This window comes from Podarcis filfolensis (genome assembly GCF_964270895.1).
Source record: "Podarcis filfolensis genome assembly, chromosome: 6".
Taxonomy (NCBI): domain Eukaryota; kingdom Metazoa; phylum Chordata; class Lepidosauria; order Squamata; family Lacertidae; genus Podarcis; species Podarcis filfolensis.
The window spans coordinates 55,823,626-55,838,105 of record NC_139609.1 but is presented as its reverse complement, the minus strand read 5'-3'; the positions used below and the strand labels follow the sequence as shown (position 1 = coordinate 55,838,105).

Below are 14,480 nucleotides of genomic sequence, written 5' to 3'. Positions count from 1 at the left end.
CTAATGCATCTCGTAGCAGGAGAGGGCAGAGCTCTCTGCGCTTGCAACCCCTCTCCTGCCAAAGAACTGCTGACAGAAGCACATTAAGCAACCCCTTAAACAAGACCCATCATTCGTTAGCCACTGCTCTAGTGAACAATATATGCACAGCTTGGATTTCAAATCTGGAGGCATTTGACATTAAGCATCTTAAGGAAGCATGGAAGCCTTCCCCACTAAACACTACCCATCATGGACATTTCATGGGTCTTTTTCTATGCAAGGACCTTAACTACTAATGAAGGAGGAGGGACGAAACAATGGCAAGGAAGAGAGAATGGGACTTCTGCCCAAATAAAAGCTTGCGTAAAGCATGCCGTGTGGTAGTATTAGGACATGAAGAGGGTTCTGCGTCACACATTGCAAAGTGGATGCTCAGAGCAAGGTTGCGATAAGCACAACTGCTGCTGGTTTAGAGATGCTTGGAACAAGGATTTAGGAAAATGTGTAGGAAATCACAATTTGCCACTTACTGCTGGCTCTCTTTATGTTTGTCTTTGGAATGAATCACTTATGATATATTTTTTGAAGCATAGTACAGTAAATAGTGAAGTCTCAACCCTATAGGAAAACAGAGGTGCAAGTACGTAATCATGGTTTTCCCAGATTACGCAAAAGCTTTTGTGCAGACAAGTCTGAAAGTAGAGCAGAAATAGTGACAGATTGTGAAATGCAGCATGTGCCTCACTTCCTCTTCACACTGTTTTTATAAGCATATCACACAAAAATAAATGCACCAATACAAAAATATTTATTGGCTAACAAAGGCCAGCACAACACATTAGGCCCTGTCCGCTAGAACTATAACCAGAAATTAATTCAGTCTATGTGACTGTTTACTGGTAATATGAAAGTATAGCGCTTTGTGTGTGAGAGAGAGAAGAGGGAAACCGTGGCTGTCATTATAGGCCTAACCATGTACACAATCAGAGCATGTTACAGACATTGCCAAGGGACAGGGGAGCTAGTGGTTGAGAAGGACCAGTACCAGCAGAAGTTTGTTACTGCTGCACATGGCCTGGAAAATGAACAGGGTTTTATGGGACTCAGTCCCACAAATATGCTAAAACATAGTTTATGAAATACTCACTGTCCAGGATCAGCAACCGAAGAATAAGCAAGAAGAAATAACTAGGATAGGCATCTGGGGAAACAGTTTTTTTATTATCTTGGGTTTTTTCTGTCTACAGTTGCTTTGCTCTCCCAATACCTTATATTCTCTCACACGCTTCCCTACTTCCTTCCCTATTTTATGCTGAAGCTTTTTCAGAACCAACCAATTGCTGAATATTTTCCTCCCCCTGCCGTCCCTACCTGAGCTCTTTGGCTCCATCACAACTGGAAAACCAAGGATCTGATGATACCCACAGCCTCGCTATCCCACTACTACTGCAGACAAGAAAAAGTTGCCAGAACCTCAGCTCTAAAAGCTGGGTTCTGCGGACACTGAATATAACACTCAATGGATTTTAAATATTATTTAACAAAATCCACAGGCAGACAGGAGGAATGGAGACAGCTAGTGTGGTCATACACAGCGTGATTCCAGTAAGAGATTGCACGCAGAATACTCTGGCGCGTTCCCTCAGAAGCATCTCATTTTGAGCATGAGTATCCAAGCAAGCAGCTGCTGGTTGGCTCCCTCTGGGAAAGACTACATAGGAAGCGCAGGGTTTCTCATGCCATTTTACAGCGTCAAGAGAGGAATTGATGCAACCGCAACAGTTGTCTGACTATTTTACAGTCTACCCAGGGTATAATCTCAAGCTTGCTTGGAGGTGCTATTGGCACAGAGTGCCAAAACCGAGCCAAAAAACTACTTGACTTCAGGGCAGATACTGGTAGTGGATGGGCCAGCAACAGCAACGCTGAGGGGTCCTGAGGTGGGGAGGGAAACCCAAGAAAGATCCCCTCTGGTAAACAAGGTGCATTTAATGAGGATACGGACATGTTCATTTTTTTTAATTTTTTTTATTTTTTGGTTTTTCAACACATATTAAAAGACAATACAACACAATACATAGACAAACAAACATATAAACATGTATAATTTCATGACCTTTCTTTCCTAAAACCTTCTTTCAGCGACTTCCCCATACCTCCCCTTTCTGCATCCCAGTTTTAAATCATTCCAGCAACCCCTAATTTCAATTTCTTATAGCACTTTCTTTAACTCTTTTTTTTCCCTGTCCAATTGTTTGTCACTGCAATTCTATTTTGCATTACCCAAGACATTTTAACATTCATTAATTTTACAGCAATTCTTAAGATAAACTTTAAATTTCTTCCAGTCTTCCTCCACCGTCTCTTTCCCTTGGTCACGGATTCTGCCAGTCATCTCCGCCAGTCCCATGTAGTCGATCACCTTGGTCTGCCATTCTTCCAGTGTGGGTAGTTCTTGTGTCTTCCAATACTTTGCTAAAAGTACTCTTGCTGCTGTTGTAGCATACATAAAAAACATCCTATCTTTCCTTGACACCAATTGGCCTACCATGCCCAGGAGGAAAGCTTCTGGTTTCTTCACGAAGATACGGACATGTTCATGGTCAGAAGGCTTTTCTGCATGAAAGCTATTCATGGATCAGTTCTCCTCAGTTTAACTGTTCAACCTCTATCTATTTCTCCATTCCTTGAAGATGCAAGGAGCTGAGAAATGGCAGTATTCAGCTAACTGCACAAGGATGACCACTATCAAGAATGCTTTCTAGAATATCTGTGACAAGACTGTGCATCAATTCAAGCAGGCTATAAAAGTTACACAACCCCCCTTTCAAAGCACTGCAAAAGTCTACAGAGAGGCAACATGGATGGAGTTCATTGTAGAGTGCAGGGGTTGGACGAAGAAACACGAAGAGGCCCAGTGGTTCACATAACTAGGGTTGAAAACACCTAAAACCAACACCATGTTTGGAAGGGGAATGAGTAAGAAATAATAGTGCCTCCAATTCTAAGTTACTGGTTTGAATCCAGCCAGAGTCATTAAAATCAAGTCTGTTTCCATCTCACGGCTATCCAGCTAGATGCATGAAATGAGTTTTGGAAGAGCTTGCTTCAGTTTCTGAGAAGGAGCAGTTTATGATCAGTTTACATTGTAAAAACTGCTGCCACTGCAGACTTTAACCAACACCTCCCCCTTTCTGGCAGTCTTAGTTCGAAAGCAAAAACAGGAAAGATAGACTGAGCATCCATGGCAGCACTAAGGAGGAATGGTGGTATGTCAGAGAGAGAAATTTATTCACAAATCATAATAGAGAACATGGTGCTCATTTCTAGTGAACTTTCAATATCCACATACAGATGAGTGCAAACAATCGGCAGCTCCAGCACTGCAAAACTGGAGCAGTCCTTCTGGGACAAATAGTTAAGCCAATGGCTCACTACTAGACTAAGTTCACCAGAGCCTAGCCAGACATACCTGAGTTCCAAGAGAGGGTAGCAAACACTGACCACTCGTAAGATTTGGAGATGAAGTCTATAGAAGGTGAAAGGCTTATAATTTCTTTTTTTAAAAAAAAAATATTTATTACTTTTCCAACAGTTTAAACACTACAAAAAACAAAATTAAACAAGACAATACAATACAAAAACAAAAACACTACATAACACTAACACATTAAACTAACAAAACAAAACAGAAACAGTTTAAGACACATCAAACAATTTCAATATCTTATCTTTCATTCACTTGTTTCAACGACCTCCTCACACCTCCCTTTTTGTATTCCACTTCTGTTAATTGTTTCAGCAATTCCTTTCCATCTTCCTCTGTTTTCTGTCCTATAATTATCTTAACATATTCTAACCTTATTTTTTCCTTTATACACTAATAATCTATTTGTACTTAGTTCCTTATAACATTTCTACTAAAGCCGTATAACTTCATTCCAACATTTTTCTAACATTCATTAATTTTACAGTATTTCTGTAAACAGTCTTTAAACTTTTTCCAGTCTTCTTCCACCGACTCTTCTTCCTGGTCTCGGATTCTGCCAGTCATTTCCACCAGTTCCATATAGTCCATCAACTTCATCTGCCATTCTTCCCGGGTGGGTAAATCTTGTGTCTTCCAATACTTCGCGATGAGTATTCTTGCTGCTGTTGTTGCATACATTAAAAAAGTTCTGTCCTTCTTTGGCACCAATTGGCCGACCATGCCCAGGAGAAAGGCCTCTGGTTTCTTCAGGAAGGTATATTTAAATACCTTTTTCATTTCATTATAAATCATCTCCCAGAATGTCTTGCAGACTTCCTTCAATGGTTGTATTAACCATTCTTTCAAAGATCTGTAATATCTTGAAGTCAAACCATCTGGTCCTGGAGATTTACCTAATTGCATGTTCTGGATGGCCCCTTCCACTTCCTGATCCGTTATTTTGTAATTCAACATTAGCTGGTTTTCCTGAGAGATTTTATGTAGTCCATTTATTTTCAAAAATCGATCAATGTCCATTTCTTTCTGCTTCTCCTGTGTATAAAGTTGTTTAAAATACCTCTGAAAGCACTTCCTAATCTCCACTGGGTTCTGTATATTCTTTCCTTCCACTTCCAAATTCGTAATAGTATTAAGTTTTTGTCTTTTTTTCATTTGCCAGGCCAACAATTTTCCACACTTATTTGCCGATTCAAATGTCTTTTGCCTCATCTGTTTAATCTTCCATTCTATTTCCTGATTCATCAGCTTCGTATATTGTACTTGGTATAACTTTATCTCTTTCAGGATCTCCTGTGACTTTGGTTTTGCTCTCAGTTTCTTCTCTCCTTCCTTTATTTTCTCCAGGATTTTATCCTTTTTTTCATTTTGAGTTCTCTTCTTAATTGCATTCTGTTGTATTAAGAATCCTCTCATAACCGCTTTACTTGCGTCCCAAATTACTCTTTTTTCCACTGTAGTATTCATATTTATCTCAAAATGTTTATCTCAAGGTTTTTTGGGCCTTCTTGGTCACTTCTTCATTCCAGAACAAAGTATCGTTCATCCTCCATCTAAAGGAACCAATTGGCGTCAATTTCATTTCCATCTTCACAGCATTATGGTCAGAACAAGTTTTGGGGCAAATCTCCGCTTTGCTGATCTTTGGAACCAGTCCCCTAGTTACCCAGATTTGGTCAATTCTTGTCCATGTCATTTTAGCCTCAGAGAAGAAAGTTCCCTCTCTTCCCAGAGGATTCTTCATTCTCCAAATGTCAACTAAGTCCATATTTTCAGTCATGTCAAAAAAGGTTTTTGGTAGTCTACCATCTTTGGTGACTACCTGTCTCTGTGCCTTGTCCATATTTGTAGACACCACTCCATTCATATCTCCCATCAAAATCATATTATAGTCCATATAATCCATCAGAGTCTCATGTAGCTTCTTAAAATACTCCGATTTTCCTTCATTTGGTGCATAAATACCTACAATCAAGAATTTCTCTCCTTGTGATTGAATTTCAATTGCAACCAATCTTCCTTGGTCATCTTTGAATATGAATTTCGGTGATAGGCTCTCCTTTGCATAAAGGACCACTCCTCTTTTTTTAACTTTATCTGATGAGATAAATTCATGGCCCAGTCTTTTATTACTCAATATCTTCCTGTGTAGCCTTATCACATGTGTTTCTTGTAAACAAATCAAGTCCAAATGTTCTTTTTCCAATAAATGAAAGACTACGCCTTTTTTCTGGGGAATTCAGTCCATTTACATTCCAGCTCAAAACCTGCAACGCCATGGTGTAGTTACACTGGTATTCCTCCAACTGCACCCAATGCTTGCTCTTCTTCTGTTGGTGGTGTTGGTGACACGTTCACTGGGAGATCCAATCTAAAGGATAATGCTGATATATCCAATATTCCCCTATTTGGTGATCTTCTATCCGATGCTCTTTGCTCTAGTCCTCTATCTGGTGATCTTCTATCCGATGCTCTTGGCTCTTTTCCAAGTCCCTTCTGCAGATCTTCTTCGTATTTATACAAAAACTTTACTTTATCTTCTACTGATCTTATTTTTATTTTCCTTCCTTTGAAACTGAAGGATAGACCTTGGGGAAACTCCCACCTAAAGATGATTTTATTCCTTCTCAGCAGGGCAACCAAGTCTCCGTAGTTAGGCCTAAGATCCAAAAGATATTTCGAGACGTCTTTAAAAATTTCCACTCTTGACTGTTGTACTTCTAAGTTCTTCTGGTAGTGCCAACCCAATATTCTGTCTCTCTCTTCTTTAGTTCGAAGGGTGATCAAGCAATCTCTTATTCTATTCTTCTCTTTTTTCCCTCCTCTTCCAAGTCTGAAGGCCCTCACAATTCTAAACTCTTCTCGACCCAAGTCCAAGTCCCAAAAGTTAGCAAATTCCTGCGTGAGAAAGTCTATCAAACTTTCCTTCTCCAATTCAGGTAGGGCTCTGATCCTCAGATTCGTCTGTTTTTCTTTGAGTTCAATGATAGCAAGCGTCAACTTATGGTCATCAAGTTGCCTCTGTAGGGCTGGGACTCTCTCTCTCTCCAGTTGTGTTACTTTACATTCCGCAGCAACAGCTTTTTCCCTGGCTTCCTCCACAGTCTGCCGTATCAAAGTAGATTCCTGTATCAATTTCTGGATGGTTTCTGTATTGGTATTCACCTTTTGTCCCAGATTATTTATACTTTCTGTATTTAAATCGATTTTAGTAGTTGCCACATCCACTTTCTTGTTAAGCTGTTCCAATGAATTATTTATCTTACTTAATGCAACCGCTAAGGCCTCTTCTGTCGACATTCCTCTTGATTTTGAGTGTACTGGTGCAGAAGCAGCAGCAGAAGAAGCAGGGGGGCCTGATGTTGAGGCTCTCCTAAATTGCTGCCAAGTCTTCCCAGACCTTAATGTTTTTCAGGAATTGACTGGTCTGTTTTTTCCTTTCCATTTGCCATAACACTTAAAAGATTCAAGGTCAGTCCCAGAGTCACACAGTTTTTTATCTTGCAGCTGGAAATTCCCCTAGCCCAGCTCTTGTAACAGTTTCAAAAGCTTCCTCTAGGGGGAAACAGTTTCTATTTATATTAGTCAGTAATGTCCCCTTTTAAACACAGTTCAAACAATGAAGTTAGTTTCAATTTTCAGTTACTTTTACTTCTTTTTAAGAGCAGACGGAGACAGTAGAAACAATGTATTTCTCTTATTAGCTAGCTGTCAATGAATGTTCTATATATAATTTCATGTAAGGTCCATAGAAAGTTCAACAGAAAACTGACTGACTCTAGATATCTGAACGGGAGCTGAAACACAACACTGTTATATCAGCAACTACCAGTGGAAGATTTAAGATTTAAATGATCAGCTGGACACATTCTTTCCCATCCTGAATGTAGTAAAACAAAGGGTGCTTCCACATTAGGTGGAACTGCCAGGCTTCGTGGATTCACTTTTTACAGGGCATCTACACAACTTCAACATCTGAGCATTCTCATCCTGTGGTTATCCAATCTCTCCAATGGTAGAAAGTCTGGCTTTTTCAAAACAGCACAATCTCCATGCCTTTAGCATTACTCTTTTTAAAGTTATGTGGTTTTGACAAAGGCAATGACATACTGAGAAACTAAACCTCAACAAACATTCATTATAACCCTTTGCAGTGGATGCCATATTATGAACCAGGTTTTCCCCTCACATAATCTTTTAATTAGCACTAATACACTTCACTTCCACTTCCATACATCACTACTGGAAGTGAGAGCTGGACCATAAAGAAGGCTGATCGCCGAAGAATTGATGCTTTTGAATTATGGTGCTGGAGGAGACTCTTGAGAGTCCCATGGACTGCAAGAAGATCAAACGTATCCATTCTTAAGGAAATCAGCCCTGAGTGCTCACTGGAAGGACAGATCCTGAAGCTGAGACTCCAATACTTTGGCCACCTCATGAGAAGAGAAGACTCCCTGGAAAAGACCCTGATGTTGGGAAAGACTGAGGGCACAAGAAGAAGGGGACGACAGAGGACGAGATGGTTGGACAGTGTTCTCGAAGCTACAAACATGAGTCTGACCAAACTGCGGGAGGCAGTGGAAGACAGGAGTGCCTAGTGTGCTTTGGTCCACGGGGTCATGAAGAGTCGGACACGACTAAACGAAACGAAACGAAATACACTTCAACAAACAGAAAGAAAGAAAGAAAGAAAGAAAGAAAGAGTATAGTGCTATAACACAATAATGCTATAATGTTATTTTAAAAGATTAACACCCATTCTGGACCATCCAGCGTTCTGTTTTAATGACAAATACCTCCATTATTGATGTTGGGAACTAAAGAGTATAAAGGATCAAAGATATTCTGCCTAATGGTTGTCCTATTTCAGCAACTTCATTAAAAGAAAAACTAAACGATACCCTGCACAACTGGCTCCAACTAACTCATGTCTACTCTTTTGCCTGGCTCTTGCTGAGCAAAGGAGAAGGTCACTACTCCCTGACACTCTATGAATCATTTTGTCTTAATGCTGCCTCACGTAATAAGAGCATGGCTTCCAATATACAGTGGTACCTCTAGTTGCGGACTTAATCCGTTCTGGGGTGCTGTTTGCACCCTGAAAAGTCCACAACTAGAGCGCCTCTTCCGCACATGTGTGCAGCTCGATCGAGTGCTTCTGCGAAGTGTGCAGATCGCTTTTGCGCATGCTGAACCTGGAAGTAAACACTTCCGGGTTTGCCGCGTTCGTAAGCTGAAAGTCCGTAACCAGAGCAGAACGCAACTAGAGGTATCGTTGTATATAGAATTTTACTTAGCGTGGAATTAGGCTCTTTTCAGGGGCTATGATTAGTATGGGAGAGTGAAGTGGATTTCACGATAGAGGAACAACTATGGGAAGAGTTGTGGTCCAAACCCCCACTTAAAATGATTTCTGTAAGAATACAGGAAGTCACGCTGAAAACAGTGTTATGATGGCATTGGACTCCACTCCACCTATCAAGAATTGGCAAAGGTTACTCTAATTTATGTTGGTGGGATTGTGGAAACATTGGAACATTGCTTCACATGTGGTGGAATTGCTGCATAGTTCAGAGATTCTGGACCCCAATTTTTGATGACTATTTCCACCATCACCTCCTAGTTCTCCTATCCTTGTAGTGTGGTACCAATTCACCCATTATGCATAAATCTCTGTTTATGCTTCTTGCCGCAGCCAGAATGTCAGTGGTTTCCCATTGGAAATCCGACTCACCTGCTTCCCAACAGAGGCGGGTAGCAAAAGTATGGGACATTGCACTTCAGAACACCTGACATACAAGCGGAGAGCCCTTAATGGTTCATCAAAAATAGATGACTTTTATTTTAATTGGTATAAGTTTTTCTCCTATGTTAACTTATCTGCACAGCCCACTAAACCTCCTGCTTTACAGATAAATAAGTGGAGAGGCTTTATTGAGAACTAAATTGACTCACCTTTTTCTTCTTATATGTGACAATTGTATACAGCATTGCACTCTCAATTGTTTCCTGGTTTCCCCCTCCCCTCTGTATTCTCATTTTATTTTTCTATTTTTATATGTTACACTTATCATTCTTACTGCAATTTTATGTGCTATGCCAATAACCATTCTGACAAAAAATAATAATTTACAAAAACAACTAACTTATAAGGAAAGGGAGACTCTGAGAATGGGTGCCTGAGTCAGCCTATCCCTCCAGTCTCCAGTAATTTCAGCCAGTTTCTCCATTGCTTTTCTCCAGTTCCTCCTGCTTTTCTCTTTGGTCTCACAGGGAGCAGGACAGTAGAATAAAACCAGGCATATCTGCTTAATGTGACAGAACTCATCACAACCTGAGAATCAGAATCTGCCATATGCTGTTATTTATTGATCTGCCCACGGGCTCACATACGAGGCAAAAGCCAAGGAAATGTAGAGGGAGTGGAGAATTGCACGTGCTGTGTGTGAAGCAAAAGAGTTACAGCAACATAACAACACCTCTTCAGTAATTAATTGATAAAAGTGATTCTTTTAAAAAATCAGAGGGATCTAAGGAAGAAATAAAAGAGAGAGAAATCTTTTTCTTAAAGTAGGACAATGAGGAGGACAACTGAATATCAAAGGCAGAAAATGCTACGCATAACAAACAGCACAGATGGGAAACAGCAGAGGGGTGTGGAAGTTTAGCAAAAAGATTAGTATTTGATAAATGGAGGAACTGAGGAACAGAACAGATATGGGGCAAGATCACAAAGAGATTTAAAGGTTAGAAGAAGTTTAAACTGTATAAAGAACAATAAAGAAAACCCGAAAAAGAAGAGTATAAATATATACCACAATGCAACTGCAAAAAAATAAATAAGCAAAAGAATTATTCTCAAAGTAGCTGAGAGGCAGGAAGACCAGTAAGCAAAACATTACTTACTCATCAACAATTAATCAACACAAGACAGAATGAGAGTCTGAAAAAGGGTTATGGTAGAATAAGCAGGTAAGAGGACAAATCTGAGAAGTATTAAAGGGGGGAATCTTGCAAACAGTATTGTGAGCTAGGAAAGAAAAAGAAGCATTAAAGGCAATGCCTAGACTGGACAGCTAAAAACTGAGAAGCAAGGAAGAAATAAAAGTGAGAAACACTATACTTCTAACGTTTGAGTTTAAGACAATGATCAGACATGTAAACAGAAGTAGCTATATGAAAATCTGAAAGGAGGAGGGAACAGACAGCTGGATTTTGTGAGGATACCATCAGAAATATTGTAGGCCAAAGAACAGTCAAATTACTCAGAGGAAGAGGATAAAAAAGGGCTGAGCTTGAGAGAGTCCAAAAATAAAATAAAGAGAAAATTGAAGCAAGCCACTGACCTCATTTGCACGTCATCATGGCAAACCATCGTCTTCCCTGAACCTATGATAGGTTTGTATCTTTGAATCATATCTCGTATGGAAGGTTCTCTTCCTTCTAATTAGATCATTTCCCCATGAGGACAATTTCTTTTACCAGAGCCTGATACAGTACTATTAATGCATTCCATTTGAGAGGAAATTCCTCTCCTTACTCTACTGCAAGAGTTGAGGATTACTGTTTGCTTCTTATGGATCACAACCTTGCTGACTTTGTTATCTTGCCCAGAAGATAACAAATACATATGCTCAAAGGGCAATTATGTTGTATTAGAAATTACATATGTAAATGAAAGCAGCTCGTCACATGAACAGAAACACTCTCGCCATCCCTTGCCTGTGCAAGGCAGAAAAGAATTGTCAATAATTAGCAAGAAAGCCATTAAAAAACAACAACAATCCAAGGGCTGGGAACTTGTGGCACTCCAGCTGTTGTTGGGTTGCAACTCCCACAATCCCTGACCACTAGCAACACTAGCTGGGGGCTGATGAGAATTGGAGTCCAACAACAGCAACATCTGGTGGGACACAGGTCCCCCCCCCCAATCATAAGGAAGCAGGAGTCAGATCTGGGATTACAATGCCGGAGATCATGGTTCAATCAATTCAGAACATTTTGAATTGTGCCAGGTGCACAGAAACTCCAAAGAAAAAAGTTACCTCAATAAACAATTGTGGCTAAAGCAGGGATTGAGGGGGACAGACAAATCAAAACAGAATCCTGTGCCAGCTGGAGACTGCAAATTTCATGGCAAAAACAAGAACTCTTTCTTTCTTGGCTTTTTAGCTTTTCTTAGAGGTTATTCCAAGCAACTGAAAATAAATGCCAAAGATGAGGTGGTAAAACCAAGACACAAGAAATGACAAGAAAAGGCGAGTCCTGTGGGTTGTTGTGGCAAGATATTTCCCTCTTTTACTTCGGTAAATTGTTAGGGATATGCATTAGCTGCCTCTACTTGGCATTAGAGTTTCACAGGCTTTTGAAAGGTCTTTGATGCTTGCATCAAAAAGCTTGTTTGGTTTTGCTGCAGCTTCTCTAACTGACATGGTCTCCAACAAAACTAAGCCTGACCGTCAACATCAAACACAGATGAGCCTGTTCCTGACAAAGCTGATGTTGGAGTCTTCTGCTCTGCTTGCATAGAGCTTATCTAGCAGAATGGCTATGAGACTGAACTACATATCAGAGAGCTGTCAGAGCTAACAACTGAGAACTGTTTGTTCTGCAGGCAGTTGCCCCAAGCAGTGAACTATCAGAACTGCAGCTGGCAGTTGTTTCTGGCAGTGAAGTATTACCAGGTTCTAGACCAGGCTTCCTCAACCTCAGCCCTCCAGATGTTTTTGGCCTACAACTCCCATGATCCCTAGCTAGCAGGACCAGTGGTCAGGGATAATGGGAATTGTAGTCCAAAACATCTGGAGGGCCAAGGTTGAGGAAGCCTGTTCTAGACTGGCTTCATCCACCCAGGCTGGGCTTTGGGTCCTCCTGAACAAGAAAGGTTAGGAAGACTTCCTGTCTGGGCTGGGATCTTGCATGAGCAGCAAGGTCATCCTGGCTCTGGTGTGCTTCTGTGCTAACTCCTGTCCCTGTCCCTTGGCTTTGACACCCTGATTCAACGCAAAGTTTCCTGCTCTTGGCTCACCTCTGACAGCTGTCAGCCTTGACACCTGATATTTATCTCAGCTCTTCCATGAACTCATTAAACAGCCTTATAGAAGTCGCTTTCTCTCAGCGTCAGTTTCCCCAAGTGCAATAAGAGAGTGACACCCTTACTGATCTTTCTTATAGGGTGAATTGTGTTTCTTACCATCAAGTGATATATAAATTTTATGGGGGTCAGAAATGTGTGAAATGCTTTGAACACTCCAAAACCTTTATGTAAATTTAGGTCTTTATGTAAATCTAGGTATAGCTAATCCAGCTGTTCTTTCTTCTTTCCTTTAAGGAAAAACACTAAATCATAATTCTTCTACAAAGCTTATGGATGATGACATGGTAATGATTAGATATCACTGTGGTGGGCACAGTATGAGTATCAGTTCAAACTATCAATCTGCCATGTTGATAATGTGGGCTAAATAGTTCAGTGCAAACATCGCATTAGATGAATCAAGTGTATAATTGACTGCCCACTCCCAGCTTCCAACATAACCCATATTCATCACAGCATCACCACTACTGTAGTGCCCAATGTGGCTAGACAAGTGTAAATGTAGGGTGAATGATAAAATGGGTACAAGTTTTTATATATATATATATATATATATATATATATATATATATATATAACATTTATATCCCACATTTCTGTCGATAATAAACTTTAAAACAATTATTTAAACACATGCACATGATTTCTGACATCTCATATCCCAAAGAAGTTGGCACTTTATATAAATAGCCCTGGTTGTAAATGATTTAGTAGTAATTATTAACATTACGCTGTAAATGCATTTGTTTTTATTAGCACATCTGTATCCAAGAGACAAACTACAACATGTGATATATTAAGTGCAGAGAGTCTTGAGAATTCTGCAGCTTAAGCTAAAGAGCCGGGCTCTCCAACAAAGACTACAATCAGCTGTTAACTCGGGGCACTTCCAAGTTTTGTGGTTGACGAATGCTTTTAATCAGTATATTAAAACCTGCAGTTCATATGGGGACTGGGACTGAACCATCCCCATGATGATCACTGTTAATCCAAGACACAGAAGCAAAATCAGAGTGAATGGCTACCCTACCCCAGCCTCCTTTTGGCCTTGACTTCCAGTTTGATGCTATCAGTCCATCACTGTTTGGAGTGATATTGGAAAGGGCCCAACTTGTAAGCTAGAGTGTGCTCAACCATATAATAAGACACACACAAATCTGACATCTCATAATGCCCATACAGATGTTTATCCATCTATTTATGTAACCTTAATATCCAACAGAGGCAGAGGGTGACATGCCTGGCAGGAAATAAAGGTGTTAATGACCAACCTTCTGGGCGCTGGATGCAGGTATGCTGGTTATCACTCAGGAAAAAGCCATCACGACAGTGGCACTCGTAGCTCCCCATCATGTTGACACATGTTTGCTGGCAGCCACCATTCCCCTCTGCACACTCATCCACATCTGTTTTGGGAAGCAAAGGAGAGAATGAGAGTCTGATGCTTACATCACACTATTTATACAACAGAAAGACACCAAAGTATATAAACATATCACTTTATAAAAAGCAGTTTCCAATATTCCATTAAACTGACCCAACATTCTAGCACAGTTAAATAACGGAATAGAGGATGGAGATAATGGAGACAGATGCCTTGATCTTTAGTGGTTGGGACCACCAGGGACAAGGAAACAGGGCTAAACCCAAATCCAGTGTTCTTCCTGAGTACATTCATTTACCTTTCCCACAGGGAAAAGTAAGTGCCACTCTTAGGCACACTTTCATGTAATGCTGGGTGCCCCATCCTCTATCAATAGACACACCATGCATTATAAACTACAAATTCTGGTGTTGATCATAGTGACTGACCAGCATTAGTAAACACCTTACAGAACACAGTTTTGATGGGCAAAATCAAATGTGGAGACTTGGGAGTGGTCCCCCCCCGAAACTGCCATTATTTTGTTC

General features: G+C 40.3%; 2 protein-coding genes across 8 annotated transcripts in view; both read right to left on the bottom strand.

The window, feature by feature from the left end:
- Positions 1 to 14,480, bottom strand: part of SCUBE3 (signal peptide, CUB domain and EGF like domain containing 3) — a 114,146-nt gene that overhangs the window by 56,693 nt on the left and 42,973 nt on the right. For 6 of the 7 annotated variants that reach the window (XM_083617967.1, XM_083617969.1, XM_083617970.1 and 3 more), the window contains exon 4: positions 13,841 to 13,975. In XM_083617967.1, the coding sequence (XP_083474093.1) occupies positions 13,841 to 13,975 (135 nt within the window). Of the gene's footprint in view, positions 1 to 10,818; positions 11,002 to 13,840; positions 13,976 to 14,480 lie in introns of those variants that run through there. The other variant, XM_083617971.1, reaches the window with a different exon arrangement.
- Positions 4,671 to 7,133, bottom strand: LOC310765373 (uncharacterized protein). The gene is made up of 2 exons (XM_083620222.1): positions 6,173 to 7,133; positions 4,671 to 5,297 (listed from the first exon to the last, which is right to left on the bottom strand). The coding sequence occupies exons 1-2, from the start codon at positions 6,767 to 6,769 to the stop codon at positions 4,953 to 4,955; spliced, it is 942 nt and encodes a 313-aa protein (XP_083476348.1). The 5' UTR covers positions 6,770 to 7,133; the 3' UTR covers positions 4,671 to 4,952.

Coding starts and splice junctions, on each gene's coding strand:
- LOC310765373 (XM_083620222.1), bottom strand. CDS start 6,769: ATGTCGACAGAAGAGGCCTTAGCGGTTGCATTAAGTAAGATAAATAAT. Junction 5,298..6,172: donor TAGAAGTACAACAGTCAAGA/GTGGAAATTTTT, acceptor GACAAGGCACAG/AGACAGGTAGTCACCAAAGA.